This window comes from Heptranchias perlo, chromosome 3, assembly GCF_035084215.1.
Source record: "Heptranchias perlo isolate sHepPer1 chromosome 3, sHepPer1.hap1, whole genome shotgun sequence".
In the NCBI taxonomy this organism is placed as follows: Eukaryota; Metazoa; Chordata; class Chondrichthyes; order Hexanchiformes; family Hexanchidae; genus Heptranchias; species Heptranchias perlo.
Genome location: NC_090327.1, coordinates 688,704 through 711,471, shown reverse-complemented (window position 1 = coordinate 711,471; position 22,768 = coordinate 688,704). Strand labels below are relative to the sequence as shown.

At 45.2% G+C, this 22,768-nt stretch overlaps 1 protein-coding gene across 3 annotated transcripts in view; it reads left to right on the top strand.

The window, feature by feature from the left end:
- The window catches only part of LOC137309207 (arf-GAP with GTPase, ANK repeat and PH domain-containing protein 3-like), an 862,346-nt gene that overhangs the window by 405,106 nt on the left and 434,472 nt on the right, over window positions 1-22,768 (top strand). For all 3 annotated transcript variants that reach the window (XM_067977476.1, XM_067977484.1, XM_067977468.1), the window contains exon 2: window positions 12,558-12,616. In XM_067977476.1, coding sequence (XP_067833577.1) covers window positions 12,558-12,616 — 59 coding nt within the window. The remainder of the gene's footprint in view (window positions 1-12,557; window positions 12,617-22,768) is intronic.

The following is a 22,768-nucleotide window of genomic DNA, read 5'->3' as shown; positions in this document are numbered from 1 at the left end:
TTGAGGGATATGGTGAGAAGGTGGGTAAGTGGGATTGAGGGACATGGTGAGAACGTGGGTAGGTGGGATTGAGTGATATGGTGAGAAGGTGAGAAGGTGGGGTTGAGGGATATGGTGAGAAGGTGGGTAGGTGGGATTGAGGGATATGGTGAGAAGGTGGGTAGGTGGAATTGAGGGATATGGTGAGAAGGTGGGTAGGTGGGATTGAGTGATATGGTGAGAAGGTGAGAAGGTGGGGTTGAGGGATATGGTGAGAAGGTGGGTAGGTGGGATTGAGGGATATGGTGAGAAGGTGGGGTTGAGGGATATGGTGAGAAGGTGGGTAGGTGGGATTGAGGGATATGGTGAGATGGTGGGTAAGTGACATTGAGGGATAAGGTGAGAAGATGGGTAGGTGGGATTGAGGGACATGGTGAGAAGAATAGGTGGCAGAAGCTGAAAACTCTGTGACAAGTGGCTCATCGCTTGACCCCTCCATGAGCTGCTTCTATCTACAAGGCTTAAGTCAGGGGTGTGATGGGACACTCACCAGTTGCCTGGAAGGGTGCAGTCGCAGCAACACTCAAGGAGCTTGACACCATCCAGGATGAATAAGTTTGCTTGATTGTTTCTCGTGTCATTGGACTCAATATCCACCTCTTCCACCTCTGGTGCATACTATGTGGTCTGCAGGGCGCTCTGCATTAACTCACCAAAGTTACTTCAAAAGCACCTCTCTCTACTGTGACCTCTACCACTGAGAGAGACAACAGGAGCAATTTTGTGGGAGCACCATCGCTTCTAAGTCATGCACTATGCTACCATGGATATATATCGCTGATCCTTCATTGGGTTAATATCCTGGAATTCTTTACCTAACAGGACTGTGGAAGCACCATCACAGCATGGACTGCAACGGTTAAAGAAGAAGGTCCACCACCATCTTCTCAAGGGGCAAGTAGGGATGGGCAGAAAATGCTGATCTTGCCAGCGGCACCCACATCTTTTAGAAAAGATAGGCAAACTGGAAAAGAGGTGTGGGGCAAATAGCCCTGATAATAAAGGATGCGATAAGGATAGTTGTGATAAAGGTCCTTTGCTCAGAAAATCAGGATGTAGAATCAGTATGGGTGGAGCTAATATAACAAGGGGCAGAAAACACTGGTGGGAGTAGTTTACAGGCCTCCTAACAGTAGTTGTAGTGTTGGACAGAGTGTAAATCAGGAAATTAGAGGAGCATGTAACAAGGGTAATGCAATAATTGTGGGGGAATTTAATCTTCATATAGATTGGGCAAAACAAATTGGCAAATGTAGTTTGGAAGACGAGTTCTTGGAATGTATTCGAGACAGTTTTCGAGAACAATATGTCGAGGAACTAACTAGGGAACAGGCTAGTTTCGATCTAGTATTGTGTCATGAGATTAATTGAATAATGAGATTAATTAGTAATCTTATCGTTAAGGATCCTCTGGGGCAGAGTGATCATAATATCATAGAATTTCATATTGAGTTCAAGAGTGTTACAGTTAAGGGCAAAAGGGTAACTAGGGAGAGAGTAGGGCCTCTTAAGGATCAACAAGGTCATCTATGTGCGGAACCACAAGAGATGGGTGAGATCCTGAATGAATATTTCACATCGGTATTTACGGTTGAGAAAGGCATGGATGTTAGGGAACTTGGGGAAATAAATAGTGATGTCTTGAGGAGTGTACATATTACAGAGAGGGAGGTGCTGGAAGTCTTAACGCGCATCAAGGTAGATAAATCTCCGGGACCTGATGAAATGTATCCCAGGACGTTATGGGAGGTTAGGGAGGAAATTGCGGGTCCCCTAGCAGAGATATTTGAATCATCCACCGCTACAGGTGAGGTGCCTGAAGATTGGAGGGTAGCAAATGTTGTGCCTTTGTTTAAGAAGGGCGGCAGGGAAAAGCCTGGGAACTACAGACCAGTGAGCCTGACATCTGTAGTGGGTAAGTTGTTAGAGGGTATTCTGAGGGACAGGATCTACAGGCATTTGGAGAGGCAGGGACTAATTAGGAACAGTCAGCATGGTTTTGTGAGAGGAAAATCATGTCTCACGAATTTGATTGAGTTTTTTGAAGGGGAAACCAAGAAGATAGATGAGGGCTGTGCAGTAGACGTGGTCTACATGGACTTCAGCAAAGCATTTGACAAGGTACCGCATGGTAGGTTGTTACATAAGGTTAAATCTCATGGGATCCAAGGTGAGGTAGCCAATTGGATACAAAATTGGCTTGACGACAGAAGACAGAGGGTGGTTGTAGAGGGTTGTTTTTCAAACTGGATGCCTGTGTCCAGCGGTGTGCCTCAGGGATCGGTGCTGGGTCCGCTGTTATTTGTTATTTATATTAATGATTTGGATGAGAATTTAGGAGGCATGGTTAGTAAGTTTGCAGATGACACCAAGATTGGTGGCATTGTGGACAGTGAAGAAGGTTATCTGGGATTGCAACGGGATCTTGATAAATTGGGCCAGTGGGCCGATGAATGGCAGATGGAGTTTAATTTAGATAAATGTGAGGTGATGCATTTTGGTAGATCGAATCGGGCCAGGACCTACTCCGTTAATGGTAGGGCGTTGGGGAGAGTTATAGAACAAAGAGATCTGGGAGTACAGATTCATAGCTCCTTGAAAGTGGAGTCACAGGTGGATAGGGTAGTGAAGAAGGCATTCGGCATGCTTGGTTTCATTGGTCAGAACATTGAATGCAGGAATTGGGATGTCTTGTTGAAGTTGTACAGGGCATTGGTGAGGCCACACTTGGAGTACTGTGTACAGTTCTGGTCACCCTATTATAGAAAGGATATTATTAAACTAGAAAGAGTGCAGAAAAGATTTACTAGGATGCTACCGGGACTTGATGGTTTGACTTACAGGGAGAGGTTAGACAGACTGGGACTTTTTTCCCTGGAGAGTAGGAGGTTAAGGGGTGATCTTATCGAAGTCTATAAAATAATGAGGGGCATAGATAAGGTCGATAGTCAAAATCTTTTCCCAAAGGTAGGGGAGTCTATAACGAGGGGGCATAGATTTAAGGTGAGAGGGGAGAGATACAAAAGGGTCCAGAGGGGCAATTTTTTCACTCAAAGGGTGGTGAGTGTCTGGAATGTGCTGCCAGAGGCAGTAGTAGAGGCGGGTACAATTTTGTCTTTTAAAAAGCATTTGGACAGTTACATGGGTAAGATGGGTATAGAGGGATATGGGCCAAGTGCAGGCAATTGGGACTAGCTTAGTGGTATAAACTGGGCGACATGGACATGTTGGGCCGAAGGGCCTGTTTCCATGTTGTAAACTTCTATGATTCTATGATTCTATACTTCTAAGTCCAAAACTAGGGTCTTAAATTTAAACAAAGCCACAATGACACAAAACTTGGAAAGGTTGTAATCAGTGAGGAGGATCGTGATAGACTTCAAGAGGATATAGACAGGCGGAATGGGCGGACAAGTGGCAGATGAAATTTAACGCAGTGATACATTTCGGTAGGAAGAACGAGGAGAGGCAATATAAACTAAAGGGCACAATTCTAAAAGGGGTATAAGAACAGAGAGACCTGGGGGTATATGTGCACCAATCGTTGAAGGCAGGGCAGGGTGAGAAAGCAGTTAAAAAGCATATGGGATCCTGGGCTTTATAAATAGATGTAAGGAGTCTTAAAACACCAGGTTATAGTCTAACAGTTTTATTTAAAATCACAAGCTTTCGGAGGCTTTCTCCTTCATCACTCACCTGACGAAGGAGGAAGCCTCCGAAAGCTTGTGATTTCAAATAAAACTGTTGGACTATAACCTGGTATTGTAAGACTCCTTACATTTGTCCACCCCAGTCCATCACCGGCATCTCCACATCACATTTATAAATAGAGGCATAGCATACAAAAGCAAGGAAGTCATGATGAACCTTTATAAAACACTGGCTCGACCACAACTGGAGTATTGTGTCCAGTTCTGGGCTCAGCACTTTAGGAAAGGTATGAAGGCCTTAGAGAGGGTGCAGAAAAGATTTACAAGAATGATTCCAGCGATGAGGGACTATAGTTATGTTCATAGACTGGAGAAGCTGGGGTTGTTCTCCTTGGAACGGAGGCGGTTGCGAGGGGATTTGATAGAGGTATTCAAAATCATGATGGGTCTAGGCAGAATAGATAGAAGGTGGAAGGGTCAAGAACCAGAGGACATAGATTTAAGGTGATTGGCAAAAGAACCAAAGGCGACATGAGGAAAAACATTTTTTACACAGCGAGTGGTTAGGATCTGGAATGCACTGCCTGAAGGAGTGGTGAAGGCAGATTCAATCATGGTGTTAGGAAGGGAGTTCCAGGGTTTTGACCCAGCAACGATGAAGGAACGGCGATATATTTCCAAGTCGGGATGGTGTGTGACATGGAGGGGAACGTGCAGGTGGTGTTGTTCCCATGTGCCTGCTGCTCTTGTCCTTTTAGGTGGTAGAGGTCGCGGGTTTGGGAGGTGCTGTCGAAGAAGCCTTGGCGAGTTGCTGCAGTGCATCCTGTGGATGGTACACACTGCAGCCACTGTGCGCCGGTGGTGAAGGGAGTGAATGTTTAGGGTGGTGGATAGGGTACCAATCAAGCGGGCTGCTTTGTCCTGGATGGTGTCGAGCTTCTTGAATGTTGTTGGAGCTGCACTCATCCAGGCAAGTGGAGAGTATTCCATCACTCTCCTGACTTGTGCCTTGTCGATGGTGGAAAGGCTTTGGGGAGTCAGGAGGTGAGTCACTCGCTGCTGAATACCCAGCCTCTGATCTGCTCTTGCAGCCACAATATTTATATGGCTGGTCCAGTTAAGTTTCTGGTCAATGGTGACCCCCAGGATGTTGATGGTGGGGGATTCGGCGATGGTAATGCCGTTGAATGTCAAGGGGAGGTGGTTAGACACTCTCTTGCTGGAAATAGTCATTGCCTGGCACTTGTCTGGCGCGAATGTTACTTGTCACTTATGAGCCCAAGCCTGGATGTTGTCCAGGTCTTGCTGCATGCGGGCATGGACTGCTTCATTATCTGAGGGATTGCGAATGGAACTGAACACTGTGCAATCATCAGCGAACATCCCCATTTCTGACCTTATGATGGAGGGAAGGTCATTGATGAAGAAGCTGAAGATGGTTGGGCCTAGGATACTGCCCTGAGCAGCTCCTGCAGCAATGTCCTGGGGCTGAGATGATTGGCCTCCAACAACCACTACCATCTTCCTTTGTGCTAGGTATGACTCCAGCCACTGGAGAGTTTTCCCCCTGATTCCCATTGACTTCAATTTTACTCGGGTTCCTTGGTGCCACACTCGGTCAAATGCTGCCTTGATGTCAAGGGCAGTCACTCTCACCTCACCTCTGGAATTCAGCTCTTTTGTCCATGTTTGGACCAAGGCTGTAATGAGGTCTGGAGCCGAGTGGTCCTGGCGGAACCCAAACTGAGCATCGGTGAGCAGGTTATTGGTGAGTAAGTGCCGCTTGATAGTACTGTCGACGACACCTTCCATCACTTTGCTGATGATTGAGAGTAGACTGATGGGGCGGTAATTGGCCTGATTGGATTGGTCCTGCTTTTTGTGGACAGGACATACCTGGGCAATTTTCCACATTGTCGGGTAGATGCCAGTGTTGTAGCTGTACTGGAACAGTTTGGCTAGAGGCGCAGCTAGTTCTGGAGCACAAGTCTTCAGCACTACAGCTGGGATGTTGTCGGGGCCCATAGCCTTTGCTGTATCCAGTGCACTCAGCCGTTTCTTGATATCACGTGGAGTGAATCGAATTGGCTAAAGACTGGCTTCTGTGATGGTGGGGATATTGGGAGGAAGCTGAGATGGATCATCTACTCAGCACTTCTGGCTGAAGATGGTTGCAAACGCTTCAGCCTTGTCTTTTGCACTCACTTGCTGGAGTGCCATCATTGAGGATAGGGGTGTTTGCAGAGCCTCCTCCTCCTCCTGTTAGTTGTTTAATTGTCCACCACCATTCACGACTGGATGTGGCAGGACTGCAGAGCTTTGATCTGATCCGTTGGTTGTGGAATCGCTTAGCTCTGTAGCATGTTGCTTCCGCTGTTTAGCATGCATGTCGTCCTGAGTTGTAGCTTCAACAGGTTGGCACCTCATTTTTAGGTACGCCTGGTGCTGCTCCTGGCATGCTGTTCTGCACTCCTCATTGAACCAGGGTTGATCCCCTGGCTTGTTGGTAATGGTAGAGTGAGGAATGTGCCAGGCCATGAGGTTACAGATTGTGGTGGAATACAATTCTGCTACTGCTGATGGCCCACAGCACCTCATGGATGCCCAGTTTTGAGCTGCTAGATCTGTTCTGAATCTATCCCATTTATCATGGTGATAGTGCCACACAACACTTTGGACGGTGTCCTCAGTGCGAAGACGGGACTTCGTCTCCACGAGGACTGTGCGGTCACTCCTACCTATACTGTCATGGACAGATGCATTTGCGACAAGTAGATTGGTGAGGACGAGGTCAAGTAAGTTTTTCCCTCGTGTTGGTTCGCTCACCACCTGCCTGCAGGCCCAGTCTGGCAGCTATGTCCTTCAAGACTTGGCCAGCTCGGTCAGTAATGGTGCTACCGAGCCACTCTTGGTGATGGACATTGAAGTCCCCCACCCAGAGTACATTCGGTGCCCTTGCTACCCTCAGTGCTTCATCCAAGTGGTGTTCAACATGGAGGAGGACTGATTCATCAGCTGAGGGAGGGCGGTAGGTGGTAATCAGCAGGAGGTGTCCTTGCCCATGTTTGACCTGATGTCATGAGATTTCATGGGGTCCAGAGTCAATGTTGAGGACTCTCAGGGCCACTCCCTCCTGACTGTATATCACTGTACCACCACCTCTGGTGGGTCAGGACATACCCAGGGATGGTGATGGAAGAGTCTGGGACATTGGCTGAAAGGTATGATTCTGTGAGTATGGCTGTGTCAGGCTGTTGCTTGACTAGTCTGTGGGACAGCTCTCCCAATTTTGGCACAAGTCCCCAGATATTTGTGAGGAGGACTTTGCAGGGTCGACTGGGCTTGTTTTGCCTTTGCCGTGTCCGGTGCCTAGTGGTCCGATGCCGGGTGGTCCGTCCAGTTTTATTCTTATTATGACTTTTTATGCACGAGATTTTACAACTGAGTGACTTGCTGTGCCATTTCAGAGGGCAATTAAGAATCAACCACATTGCTGTGGGTCTGGAGTCACATATAGGCCAGACCGGGTCAGGGCATTAGTGAACCAGATGGGTTTTTACGACAATCCAGTCGTTTCATGGCAGCTATGGAATGGAATTAGTATTTTAATTCCAGATTTTATTTAATTAATTGAATTTAAATTCCCCAGCTGCCGTGGCAGGATTTGAACTTATGACTCCAGATTATTAGTCCAGGCCTCTGGATTGCAAGTCCAATAACATAACCACTATGCTACCGTACCCTGGGGATTTGTCACTCATTAGTGCTATTTTTTTCTTCATTACTGTTGTTTTAGTTATGTTAATTTTATTGAGTCTCTGTCCCCGATTCAATATTAGTTTTTTTGGGATTTCCGGCAGGCTATCCTCTTTTTCTACTGTAAATACTGACGCAAAGTAATTTTTCAACATGTCCGCCACTTCCCCATTGTCAATGACAATATCCCCACTTTCAGTTTTTAAGGGGCCAACACTGCTCCTGACCACCTTCTTTTTCCTAATAGAACTATAAAAGTTCTTTGTATTGGTTTTGATATCCCTTGCAAGTTTCTTTTCATACTCTCTTTTTGTAGCTCTTTCTATCTGTTTTGTGACCCTTTGTTGATCTTTGTATCTTTCCCATTCGCCAGGATCTGTGCCATTTTTTGCCTTTTTGTATGCCCTTTCCTTATGTCTTATACTGTCCCTTACCTCTTTAGTTGTCCATGGCTGTTTTTTTTGGCAAGTACCACAGAAGGCAGTGGAGGCCAAGTCATTAGATGTATTCAAGAAGGAGATAGATATATTTCTTAATGCTAAAGGGATCAAGGGATATGGGGAAAAAGCGGGAACAAGGTACTGAGTTAGACGATCAGCCATGATCATTTTGAATGGCGGAGCACCCCGAAGGGCTGAATGGCCTACACTTGCTCCTATTTTCTATTTTTCTATGATCAGCCATGATCATATTGAATGGCGGAGCAGGCTCGAAAGACCAAATGGCTTACTCTTGCTCCTTAATCTCTCCTGCACCCTCTCTTATGGCCTATTCCTATTTCATATGTTCTTATCCCAAGAATGAATTAAAAACAGGTGGAATTGAGGGTTGCGATGAGGTGGGATTAAGGAAGAAGGTGAGTCGGGGAAGCTGCGATTCAGCAATAAGGGCCAGACTTACTGGGCTGTATAGTTCTTTTGCATCTCCACTGTAATGTAAGCTGCGGGTTTAATCATTGGTTTTTGCTCGTGTGATGATCTGTGATAAGTAAATGTTACAAACAGATCACAGCAGTTAGATGAGGGCCATGTGCCAGAGCGGAGTGATGCTGGCACTAAGGGCGATTGCTGTTCCTTTATTGTGTTGGGCATGTATGCGGTTTTCAGAACCTGTATCCAAACTGTACTTGAGTTACTGAGAGTGCCGAGCAGGATGTGTTCCAACATGACATGAATGTTGAACTGTCCCGTCCTCGAGTTATTCTCCTCCCATTCACGACGCTTCACTTCCATTAGCCCAAGTAAATCAGTTTATTGGAGGATTCAAGTCTTTTTTATTCGTTCATGGGATGTGGGCGTCGCTGGCGAGGCCGGCATTTATTGCCCATCCCTAATTGCCCTTGAGAAGGTGGTGGTGAGCCGCCGCCTTCAACCGCTGCAGTCCGTGTGGTGGATGCTTGAGGTTTCTCTGCTGAATGTGGTTTATATTTTAGAAGTGATGTTGCTTTTGAGAATAATAGGAAAGTGTCCCTGATAAAGTGAATGCTTTGATGTAACCCAGATATAGAGAGCCTGTTGTGGGTGGCCCCATGGCCTGATAGATAAATGCACCACTGAGTGAGGCAGATTAGGAAGGTGGCAGGATCAAGTCCCGGTCCATGGTGAGATAGCTGATCTCGGCTATCAGGGGCGGTGGGTTACTATTGGCCTCTGTGTTCCTGGGTTGGGAGGAACTATTCTGGGATCCTGCCTTTGTATCGTTCCCTCTCTTTTCTGCTTATTTCCTCCCGTCCCTCACCTCTGCTTCCATGGACGCCAGTCGCCTGCCGATGTGACTCTTCTTCAAACGTCACTACTGATTTACGCCCTTCTGGCGCAAAAACACAAAAGGAAATGTGGCCCAACCATGGCTAACAAAATAAATTAAGGATAGTATTAGATCCAAAGAGGAGTCATATAAATTTGTCAGAAAAAGTATCAAGCCTGAGGATTGGGAGCAGTTTAGAATTCAGCAAAAGAAGGTCAGGAGATTGATTAAGAGGGGAAAAATAGAGTATGAGAATAAACTTGCAGGGAACATAAAAGTGGACTGTAAAAGTTTTTAAAAGTGTGTAAAAAGAAAAAGATTAGTGAAGACAAATGTAGGTCCCTTAAAGTCAGAAGCAGGAGAATTTATAATGGGGAACAGGGAAATGGCAGAGCAATTAAACAAATACTTTGGTTCTGTCTTCATGGAAGAGGACACAAATAACTTCCCAGAAATGCTGGGGAACCAAGGGACTAGTGAGAAGGAGGAATTAAAGGAAATTACTATTATTCAAAAAAATATTGCTGGAGAAGTTAATGGAACTGAAAGCCGATAAATCCCCAGGGCCTGATAATCTGCATCCCAGAGTACTGAAAGAGGTAGACATGGAAATACTGGATGCACTAGTTGTCATTTTCCAAAATTCTATAGATTATGGAACAGTTCCTGCAGATTGGAGGGTGGCAAATGTAACCCCACTATTTAAAAAAGGAGGGAGAGAAAACAGGGAACTACAGACCAGTTAGCCTAACATCAGTAGTGGGGAAAATGCTAGAGTCTATTATAAAGGATGTGATAACAGGACACTTAGAAAATATCATCAGGATTAGACAAAGTCAGTGTGGATTTATGAAAGGGAAATCATGTTTGACAAACCTACTGGAGTATTTTGAGGATGTAACTGGTAGAACAGATAAGGGAGAACCAGTGGATGTGGTTTATTTGGATTTTCAGAAGGCCTTTGATAAAGTCCCACATAAGAGGTTAGTGTGCAAAATTAAAGCGCATGGGATTGGTGGTAATATACTGGTATGGATTGAAAATTGGTTAACAGACAGGAAACAGAGAGTAGGAATAAATGGGTCTTTTTCAGGGTGGCAGGCAGTGACCAATGGGGTACCGCAGGGATCAGTGCTTGGGCCCCAGCTCGTCACAATATATATCAATGATTTGGATGAGGGAACCAAATGTAATATTTCCAAGTTTGCTGACGACACAAAACTAGGTGGGATCGTGAGTTGTGAGGAGGATGCAAAGAGGCTTCAAGGCGATTTAGACAAGTTGAGTGAGTGGGCAAATGCATGGCAGATGCAGTATAACGTGGATAAATGTGAAGTTAATTCGGAAGGAAAAACAGAAAGGCAGAGTATTATATAAATCATGATAGATTGGGAAATGTTGATGTACAAAAGGACCTGGGTGTCCTTGTACACCAGTCACTGAAAGCAGACATTCAGATGCAGCAAGCAATTAGGAAGGCAAATGGTATGTTGGCCGTCATTGCAAGAGGATTTGAATACAGGAGCAAGGATGTCTTACTGCAGTTATACAGGGCCTTGGTGAGACCACACCTGGAGTATTGTGTGCAGTTTTGGTCTCCTTACCTAAGAAAGGATATACTTGCCATAGAGGGAGTGCAGCGAAGGTTCACCAGACTGATTCCAGGGATGGCAGGTCTATCGTATGAGGAGAGATTGGGTCGACTCGGCCTGTATTCACTAGGGTTTAGAAGACTGAGAGGGGATCTCATTGAAACATATAAAATTCAGACAGGGCTAGACAGACTGGATGCATAGAGCATGTTTACCCTGGCTTGGGGGGGGGGGGTCACAGTCTCAGGATACAGGGTAGGACATTTAGGACTGAGATGAGGAGAAATTTCTTCACTCAGAGGGTGGTGAACCTGTGGAATTCTCTACCACAGAAGGCTGTGGAGGCCAAGTCACTGAATATATTTAAGAAGGAGCTAGATAGATTTCTGGACACAAAAGGCATCAAGGGATATGGGGAGATAGCGGGAATATGGTATTGAGATAGAGGATCAGCCATGATCATATTGAACGGTGGAGCAGGCTCGAAGGGCCGAATGGCCTGCTCCTTCTCCGATTTTCTATGTTTCTTTGGTGGATGGGGGGGTGTCTATAGATGTTGACTTCCAGAAGGCACTTGGTAAGATTCTGCACAAGAGATTATTAGCAAAAAATGAATGCAGGATTGGAGGTAACCTTGTGACTTTCGTTGGTAATTGGTTGGGAAGTAAGAGACAGAGAGTGGGTATAAAGGGAATGTATGAAGATTGGTGGGATCTGATGTCAGTGATCTGGGGCTTCAGCTTTTCACCATATTTATTAATGACTTGAATGAAGGAGTAAAGAGATGTACATTAAAATTTGCAGATGACACTATGTTAGGAGGCACATTAAGTTGTTTGGATGGGAGCGGGTAGTTTCAAAGGGACATAGACAGACCAAGTGAGTGGGCAAAACTATGGCAGAAGGAGTTCAATCTGGGGAAGTGCGAGGTCATCCACTTTGGCTAGTACACAGGTAGAAAAAGTAATCAAAAAGCCTAATGGGATGTTGGCCTTGATCTCAAGGGGGCTGGAATAGAAAAGTGAGGAAGTGATGTTTCAGTTGTACAGAGCCTTGGTCAGACCCCATCTGGAGATAGTATGTTCAGTTTTGGACACCGCACCTCAGGAAAAATATATTGGCCTTGGAGGGGGTGTAGTGCAGATTCACAAGATTAGTACTAGGGCTTTAAAAGTTAAATTATTATGAGGCCAGGTTGCATAAACTTGGTTTGTAAATGCCTTGACGTTTGAGGGTTGACCTAATTAAGGTGTTTAAAATGATAAAGGGATTCGATAGGGTAGATATAGAGAAACTATTTCCTCTGTTGGGGGAAATCCAGAACAAGTAACAAAAAGTTGGTAGCACTCTGACCTCAGTCAGACACTTGTGGGTTCGAGTTCCCCTCCAGGACTTGGCTGACACTCCAGTGCAGCACTGAGGGAGTAGAATTCTTGCCCCTCAGGGGCATCTTTTGGATGGGATGTTAAACCGAGGTCCTATCTGCCTGTTCAGGTAGATGTGAAAGATCGCATGGCACTCCCGGTGTCCTGGCCAACATTTATTTCTCAACTAACACCACCACTGGTCATTTATCGCACTGCTGTTTGTGGGATCCTGCTGTATGCACATTGGCCACAGTGTTTGCCTACATTACAGCAGTGACTACACTTCACAAGTAACTCATTGGTTGTGAAGCACTTTGGGATGTGAAAGGTGCTAAGATTAAAAATGTCCTGTTTGTTTAGCTGTGGGGAGAAACTTTCACTGACGTGGCCTGTGTTTTTTGTTGCAGACTCATTTGTGAACAGCCAGGAGTGGACGCTGAGTCGGTCTGTACCAGAACTCAAAGTGGTGAGTGAGAATGACACAGCCTGAAAGAAGAGCTCCTCCGTCGGTACTTGTGGGGGGCTTTTGAGCCATATGACTTTCACTTAACGGAAAATGAGAAAACATAAGCATGGAATGCCAAAGGAGCATTCAGCCCCTCGGAGCTCAATAGGAAAGGATCTAAGACTATAGTGGGAGTTGTGCATAGGACCCCTGGCAGCAGCTCTGAAGTGCTAGATTGTGTAAATGCAGAGATTAGACAAGCGTGTAACAAAGGCATAGTGGTCTTAATGGGGGACTTTAACCTTCACATAGATTGGGAAAAGCAGACGAGCAACTGTCAGAAAGGTAGTGAATTTCTTGAGTGTGTCCGGGATAGTTTTCTACAGCAGTATGTCCTGGAGGCAACAAGGGGGCAAGCTATACTAGATTTAGTAATGAGTAATGAACCAGATTTAGTTAACGGCTTAACTGTGCGTGAACATCTATCCAATAGTTATCATAACATGATCGAGTTCAATGTAGTGTTTGAAAGGGAAAATAGTGAATCAACTGCTAAGATTCTAGACTTGGGCAAGGCCGACTTCAATGGGATGAGACAGAGACTGTCCACAGTAAACTGGGCAAATCTGTTAATGGGTAAAACGACTGATGATCAGTGGGAAATGTTTAAAGAAACATTTAATATGATACAGAACCAGTTTATACCCCTGAGGGGCAAGAATTCTACTTGCCAAAAAGAAACAGACGTGGACAACTAAAGAGGTAAGGGACAGTATAAGACATAAGGAAAGGGCATACAAAAAGGCAAAAAATGGCACAGATCCTGGCGAATGGGAAAGATACAAAGATCAACAAAGGGTCACAAAACAGATAGTAAGAGCTACAAAAAGAGAGCATGAAAATAAACTTGCAAGGGATATCAAAACCAATACGAAGAACTTTTATAGTTATATTAGGAAAAGAGGGTGGTCAGGAACAGTGTTGGCCCCTTAAAAACTGAAAGTGGGGATATTGTCATTGTCATTGACAATGGGGAGATGACGGACGTGTTGAATAATTACTTTGTGTCAGTCTTTACAGTACCATGCCGGAAATCCCAAGAAAACTAATATTGAATCGGGGTCAGGGACTCAAAATTAACATAAGTAAAACAACACGAATGAAGAAAATAATAGCACTAAACATAGGAACAGGAATAGGCCATTCAGCCCCTCGTGCCTGCTCCGCCATTTGATAAGATCATGGCTGATCTGTGATCTAACTCCATATACCTGCCTTTGGCCCATATCCCTTAATACCTTTGGTTGCCAAAAAGCTATCTATCTCAGATTTAAATTTAGCAATTGAGCTAGTATCAATTGCCGTTTGCGGAAGAGAGTTCCAAACTTCTCCCACCCTTTGTGTGTAGAAATGTTTTCTAATCTCACTCCTGAAAGGTCTGGCTCTAATTTTTAAGACTGTGCCCCCTACTCCTAGAATCCCCAATCAACGGAAATAGTTTCTCTCTATCCACCCTATCTGTTCCCCTTAATACCTTATAAACTTCGATCAGATCACCCCTTAACCTTCGAAACTCGAGAGAATACAACCCCAATTTGTGTAATCTCTCCTCGTAACTTCACCCTTGAAGTCCGGGTATCATTCTAGTAAACCAACGCTGCACTCCCTCCAAGGCCAATATGTCCTTCCGAAGGTGCGGTGCCCAGAACTGCTCACAGTACTCCAGGTGCGGTCTAACCAGGGTTCTGTATAGCTGCAGCATAACTTCTGCCCCCTTGTACTCTCGTCCTCTCGATATAAAGGCCAGCATTCCATTAGCCTTATTGATTATTTTCTCCACCTGTTCATGACACTTCAATGATCTATGTACCTATACCCCTAGGTCCCTTTGGACATCCACTGTTTTTAACTTTTTACCATTTAGAAACTGTGACAAATCCCCAGGACCAGATGGTTTCCATCCCAGGGTTTTAAAGGAAGTAGGTGCGCACATTGCGAATGCCCTAACTATAATCTTTCAAAGTTCTCTAGATTCAGGAACCGTCCCTCCAGATTGGAAAATTGCACATGTCACTTTGCTTTTTAAGAAAGGAGAGAGAGGGAAACCAGGGAATTATAGACCAATTAGCCTAATATCTGTTGTGGGGAAAATGCTGGAGTCTATAATTAGGGATAGGGTGACTGAACACATCGTGAATTTTCAGTTAATCAGAGAGATTTGTGAAAGGTAGGTCGTGCCTGATAAACCTAATTGAATTTTTGAAGAGGTGACTTAAAGTAGTGGACAGGGGAATGTCAGTGGATGTTATTTATATGGACTTCCAGAAGGCATTTGATAAGGTCGCACATAAGAGACTGTTAGCTAAGATAGAAGCCCATGGAATCGAGGGAAAAGTACGGACTTAGTTAGGAAGTTGGCTGAGCGAAAGGCAACAGAGAGTAGGGATACTGGGTAGGTACTCACATTGGCAGGATGTGACTAGTGGAGTCCCACAGGGATCTGTCTTGGGGCCTCAATTACTCACAATATTTATTAACGACTTAGATGAAGACATAGAAAGTCTCATATCTAAGTTTGCCGATGACATAAAGATTGGTGGCATTGTAAGCAGTGGAGATGAAAACATAAAATTACAAAGTGATATTGATAGATTAGGTGAATGGGCAAAACTGTAGCAAATGGAATTCAATGTAGACAAATGTGAGGTCATCCACTTTGGATCAAAAAAGGATAGAACAGGGTACTTTCTAAATGGTAAAAAGTTACAAACAGTGGATGTCCAAAGGGACTTTGGGGTTCAGGTACATAGATCATTGAAGTGTCATGAACAGGTGCAGAAAATAATCAAGAAGGCTAATGGAATGTTGGCCTTTATATCTAGAGGACGAGAGTACAAGGGGGCAGAAGTTATGCTGCAGCTATACAAAACCCTGGTTAGACCGCACCTGGAGTACTGTGAGCAGTTCTGGGCACCGCACCTTCGGAAGGACATATTGGCCTTGGAGGGAGTGCAGCGTAGGTTTACTAGAATGATACCCGGACTTCAAGGGTTAAGTTACGAGGAGAGATTACACAAATTGGGGTTGTATTCTCTAGAGTTTCGAAGGTTAAGGGGTGATCTGATCAAAGTTTATAAGATATTAAGGGGAACGGATAGGGTGGATAGAGAGAAACTATTTCCGCTGGTTGGGGATTCTAGGAGTAGGGAGCACAGTCTAAAAATTAGAGCCAGACCTTTCAGGAGTGAGATTAGAAAACATTTCTACACACAAAGGGTGGTAGAAGTTTGGAACTCTCTTCCGCAAACGGCAATTGATACTAGCTCAATTGCTAAATTTAAATCTGAGATAGATCGCTTTTTGGCAACCAAAGGTATTAAGGGATATGGGCCAAAGGCAGGTATATGGAGTTAGATCACAGATCAGCCATGATCTTATCAAATGGCGGAGCAGGCACGAGGGGCTGAATGGCCTACTCCTGTTCCTATGAATGCGAAAGGAGCGTTCAGCCCCTCGGAGCTGCACCTTTGAACAGACCCTGCATATTGCACTGATACTTGATGTTTGGTTCACAGTCCGATAGAGCAGCATCATGGTCAGTTCCCAGACATTACCTGACTGAACCCATCTCTTGTCATGGAAAATGGGTCTTTGACCCTGGTGCCAGGATAAGAGCCAATTTGTAACTGTAAACGCAGGAAATCACTCCAGGCACTCGCAATGTAAACTAAATGAGCTCTTGTCTCTCCAACCTCTTCAGTCTCTTGATGGAGGTAGGCAGTTAGTTTTGACAAGAAGAGAAAACCTGAGTGAAAGTTCTCTCTGGCCTGGAGATCTCAGTCTAACCGTACAGACTTACAGCACTTGAGAGAGAGAGAGAGAGAGAGAGAGAGTAAAAGAAAAATGAAGCCATTGGCACCTGACAGGGGAAAGGGAAGGATAATTTCATCAGAACTGAGAGAAGAAATTGGGTGAGATCTTTTGTAGACCCATCCAAAACAAAGTTAGGAGAATGGGACACGCCACTTGATCGCAGACTGTTGAACTTACGGATATAAATTGCAGATGCAATTTAGTGCAGATAAGTGTGAAGTAATGCACTTTGGGAGGAACAATGTGGAGAGGCAGTATAATTTACCAATTTGAGGGGGTGCAAGAGCAGAGGGACCTGGGGATGCAGATTCACAAATCTTTGAGGGTGGCAGGATGAGTTGATGAGGCGGTTAAGAAAGAGTAAAGGATAATTGGCTTTGTTAATGGAATCATAGAATCATAGAATGGTTACAGCATGGAAGGAGACCATTTGGCCCGTAGAGTCCATGCCGATTATCTGCAAGAACAATCCAACTGGTCCCACCCCCCCGCCCTATCCCCGTAGCCCTGCAAATTTTTCGCTTCAAGTACTTATCCAGTTCCCTTTTGAAGGCCATGATTGAATCTGCCTCCACCACCCCCTCGGGCAGTGCATTCTAGATCCTAACCACTCGCTGTGTAAAACAGTTTTTCCTCATGTTACCTTTGGTTCTTTTGCCAATCACCTTAAATCTATATCTTCTGGTTCTTGATCCCTCTACCAATGGGAAGTTTCTCTCTCTACTCTGTCCAGACCCATCATGATTTTGAATACTTCTATCAAATTTCCCCTCAACCATCTCTGCTCTAAGGAGAACAACCCCAACTTCTGCAATCTATGCACGTAACTGAAACATAGAAACATAGAAAATCGGAGCAGGAGTAGGCCATTCGGCCCTTCGAGCTTGCTCCGCCATTCAATATGATCATGGCTGATCCTCTATCTTGAGACCTTATTCCCGCTCTCTCCCCATGCCCCTTGATGCCTTTTGTGTCTAGAAATCTATCTATCATCCCCTAAAATATATTCAGTGACTTGGGTTCCACAGCCTTCTGTGGTAGAGTATTCCACAGGTTCACCACCCTCTGAGTGAAGAAAGTTGTTCTCATCTCAGTCCTAAATGCCCTACCCCGTATCCTGAGACTGTGACCCCTCGTTCTAGACCCCCCCCCAGCCAGGGGAAACATCCTCCCTGCATCCAGTCTGTCTAGCCCTGTCAGAATTTTATATGTTTCAAGGAGATCCCCTCATTCTTCTAAACTCGAGTGAATACAGGCCGAGTCGACTCAATCTGTCGAGAAATGACAGTCCTGCCATCCCAGGAATCAGTCTGGTGAACCTTCGCTGCACTCCCTCCATGGCAAGTATATCCTTTCTTAGTTAAGGAGACCAAAACTGCACACAATACTCCAGGTGTGATCTCACCAAGGCCCTGTATAACTGCAGTAAGACATCCCTGCTCCTGTACTCAAATCCTCTTGCAATGAAGGCCAACATACCATTTGCCTTCCTAACTTTTTTTTTTATTCGTTCATGGGATGTGGGCGTCGCTGGCGAGGCCAGCATTTATTGCCCATCCCTAATTGCTTGCTGCACCTGCATGTTTGCCTTCAGTGACTGATGGACAAGGACACCCAGGTCCCTTTGTATATCAACATTTCACAATCCATCACCATTTAAATAATACTCTGCCTTTCTGTTTTTCCTTCCGAAGTGGATAACTTCACATTTATCCACATTATACTGCATCTGCCATGTATTTGCCCACTCACTCAACTTGTCTAAATCGCCTTGAAGCCTCTTTGCATCCTCCTCACAACTCACGATCCCACCTAGTTTTGTGTCATCAGCAAACTTGGAAATATTACATTTGGTTCCCTCATCCAAATCATTGATATATATTGTGAAGAGCTGGGGCCCAAGCATTGATCCCTACGATACCCCACTAGTCACTGCCTGCTATCCCGAAAAAGACCCATTTGTTCCTCCTCTCTGTTTCCTGTCTGTTAACCAATTTTCAATCCATGCCAGTATATTCCCCCAATCCCATGTGCTTTAATTTTGCGCACTAACCTCTTACGTGGGACTTTATCAAAGGCCTTCTGAAAATCCAAATCAACCACATCCACTGGTTCTCCCTTATCCTACCAGTTACATCCTCAAAAAACTCCAGTAGTTCGCTGTTTTCTCTCTCCCTCCTTTTTTAAATAGTGGGGTTACATTTGCCACCCTCCAATCTGCAGGAACTGTTCCATAATCTATAGAATTTTGGAAGATGACAACTAATGCATCCACTATTTCCATGGCTACCCCTTTTAGTACTCTGGGATGCAGATTATCAGGCTCTGAGGATTTATTAGCTTTCAGTTCCATTTATTTCTCCAGCACACTTTTTTTACTAATACTAATTTCCTTTAATTCCTCCTTCTCACTAGACCCTTGGTTCCCTAGCATTTCTGGGAAGTTATTTGAGTCCTCTTCCACGAAGACAGAACCAAAGTATTTGTTTAATTGCTCTGCCATTTCCTTGTTCCCCATTATAAATTCTCCTGTTTCTGATTGTAAGATACCTACATTTGTCCTCACTAATCTTTTTCTTTTTCATACTTGAAAAGCTTTTACAGTCCACTTTTATGTTCCTTGCAAGTTTGCTCTCATGCTCTATTTTTCCCCTCTTAATCAATCTAAACTGCTCCCAATCCTCAGGCTTGCTACTTTTTCTGGCAACTTTATATAACTCCTCTATGGATCGAACACTATCCTTAATTTCTTTTGTTAGCCATGGTTGGGCCACTTTTCCTTTTGTGTTTTTGTGCCAGAAAGGAATGTATAATTGTTGCAATTCATGCATCCATTCCTTAAATGTCAGCCATTGCCTATCCACCGTCATGCCTGTTAAAGAAGCTTCCCAATCTATCATAGCCAACTCACTCCTCATACCTTCGTAGTTTCCTTCGTTCAGATTCAGGACCCCAGTTTCAGATTGGACTACTTCATTTTCCACCTTAATGAAGAATTCTATCATGTTATAGTCACTCTTCCCTAAAGTAACCCACACAACAAGATTATTAATTAACCCCTTCTCATTGCACAATATCCAATCTAGGATAGCCTATTCCCTGGTTGGCTCCTCAACGTACTGGTCCAAAAAACCATCTCGTACACACTCCAGGAATTCATCCTCCACAGTATTATTGCTAATTTGGTTTGGCCAGTCTATCTGTAGATTAAAGTCACCCATGATTACTGTAGTACCCTTGTTACATGTATCTCTAATTTCCTGTTTGATGCCATCCCCTACAATACCACTACTTTTTGGAAGGCTATAGACAACTCCCACCAGTGTTTTCTGCCCCTTGGTGCTTCTTAACTCCACCCAGACTGATTCTATGTCTTGATTTTCTGAGCCAATATCCTTTCTCACTACTGCTCTGATTTCATCCTTTACTAACAACGCCATCCCAACCTCCTTTTCCTTTTTGCTTGTCCTTCCTCAATATCGAATACCCTTGGATATTCAGCTCCCAGCCTTGGTCACCCTGCAGCCATGTCTCCGTAATCGCAATTATATCATATCTGTTTCCATCTATTTGCGCTGTTAATTCGTCTACCTTATTACGAATGCTTTGTGCATTCGGATACAGTGCCTTTAGATTTGTCTTTTTAACATTTTTAGACATCTTAACATTTTTTTGCACTATGGCCCTATTTATCTGATTACCATTTTTTCATAACCAGACCCTATTTGTTAGTGCACTCTTTTGTTTGTATGCTCTGTCTCTTCCTGACTCAATCTGGCTATCGTTACCCCAATCATCTTCCTGCACTGCTTCCTTGTCTTTTCTCTTTAGCATTCGAGATTTCTCTCCACTGGGACCCTCTTCCCCTTTATTTAGTTTAAGGCCACATCTACCTCCCAAATTATTTGATTTTTAAAAATTCATTCACGGGATTTGGGCGTCGCTGGCAAGGGCAGCATTTATTGCCTATCCCTAATTGCCCTTGAGAAGGTGGTGGTGAGCCGCCTTCTTGAACCGCTGCAGTCCGTGTGGTGAAGTTTCTCCCATAGTGCTGTTAGGAAGGGAGTTCCAGGATTTTGACCCAGCGATGATGAAGGAACGGCGATATATTTCCAAGTCGGGATGGTGTTTGACTTGAAGGGGAACGTGCAGGTGGTGTTGTTCCCATATGCCTGCTGCCCTTGTCCTTCCAGGTGGTAGAGGTTGTGGGTTTGGGAGCTGCTGTCGAAGAAGCCGTGGCGAGTTGCTGCAGTGCATCCTGTAGACGGTACACACTGCAGCCACGGTGCGCCGGTGGTGAAGGGAGTGAATGTTTAGGGTAGTGGTTGGGGTGCCAAACATGCGGGCTGCTTTGTCCTGGATAGTGTTGAGCTTCTTGAGTGTTGATGGAGCTGCACTCATTCAGGCAAGTGGAGAGTATTCCATCACACTCCTGACTTGTGCCTTGTAGATGGTGGAAAGGCTTTGGGGAGTCAGGAGGTGAGTCACTCGCTGCAGAATACCCAGCCTCTGACCTACTCTTGTAGCCACAGAATTTATGTGGCCGGTCCAGTTAAGTTTCTGGTCAATGGTGACCCCCAGGATGTTGATGGTGGTGGATTCGATGATGGTAATGTCGTTGAATGTCAAGGGGAGGTGGTTGGATTCTCTCTTGTTGGAGATGGTCATTGCCTGGCGCGAATGTTACTTGCCACTTATGAGCCCAAGCCTGGATATTGTCCAGGCCATGCTGCATCTGAGGGGTTGCGAATGGAACTGAACACTGTGCAAACATCAGCGAACATCCCCATTTCTGACCTTATGATGGAGGGAAGGTCATTGATGAAGCAGCTGAAGATGGTTGGGCCTAGGACACTGTCCTGAGGAACTCCTGCAGCAATGTCCTGGGTCTGAGATGATTGGCCTTCAACAACCACTACCATCTTCCTTTTTGCTTGGTATGACTCCAGTCAGTGGAGAGATTCGCTAGAACTCTAGTCTCAGCACGGTTCAGGTGTAGTCCGTCCCAACGGAACAGCTCTCTCTTTCCCCAGTACTGGTGCCAGTGCCCCATGAATCAAAACCACTTCTCCCACACCAATCTTTGAGCCACGCATTCATCTCTCTGATCTTATTTACTCTGTGCCAATTTGCTTGTGGTTCTGCTTTTAATTTAGTCCCTAGCTGCTCAAACTCTCTCAGCTAAACCTTTTTCTTTGTCCTACCTATGTCGTTGATACCTACGTGGACCACGACAACTGGATCCTCCCCCTCCCACTCCAAGTTCTTCTCCAGCCTGGAGGAGATGTCCTTAACCCTGGCACCGGGTGGGCAACATAGACTCCGGGACTCATGCCCCTTGCTGCAGAGAACAGTGTCTATCCCCCGAACTATACTGTCGCCCACGACAACCATCTTCCTTTTACTCCCCCCACTTGAACGGTTTCCTGAACCACGGTGCAGTGGTCAGTTTGCTCGTCCGCCCCGCAGTCCCTGCACTTGTCCACAAGGGCTGCAAGAGCCTCAAATCTATTGGACAAGCGCAGGGACTGAGGCTCCTGCAATGCTACCTCCTGGATCCCCGTACCTGCCTCACTCGCAGTCACACCCTCCTGTCCCTGACCACGTGTCAATTCTAAAGTATTTAATCTAAGGGGTATGGCTGCCTCCTGGAGCAAAAGGTCCAGGTAGCTTTCACCCTCCCTGATGTCTCGCAATGTCCGTAGCTCAGACTCCAGTTCCTCAATTCGGAGCCGAAGTTCCTCGAGCCGCAGACATTTACAGCAGATGTAGTCGCACTGGACGAACTGTCCACAAGCTCCCACATATTGCAACAGCAACACATCTCCTGTTCTCCCATTATTTTATTTATTTATTTAATTAGTTTAGTGTTAATCAAATTATTTACCTCATTTAATTCATTAAATTAAGTTCAGTTTTTAAAATTTAGTTATATGCTGTATGTTAACTTAAAACTTAGCCCACAGTCACTACCAATCACTAACCTGCCTCACCTGTGATGTCACTCTTCAGTTTTCTCTTGTTGCAGGTCTGCTGCTGCTTTTATCCCCACTCTCGGGCCTCGGTCTGCTGCTTTTATCCCCACTCTCGGGCCTCGGTCTGCTGCTGCTTTTATCCCCACTCTCGGGCCTCGGTCTGCTGCTGCTTTTATCCCCGCTCTCGGGCCTCAGTCTGCTGCTGCTTTTATCCCCGCTCTCGGGCCTCGGTCTGCTGCTGCTTTTATCCCCACTCTCGGGCCTCAGTCTGCTGCTGCTTTTATCCCCACTCTCGGGCCTCGGTCTGCTGCTGCTTTTATCCCCG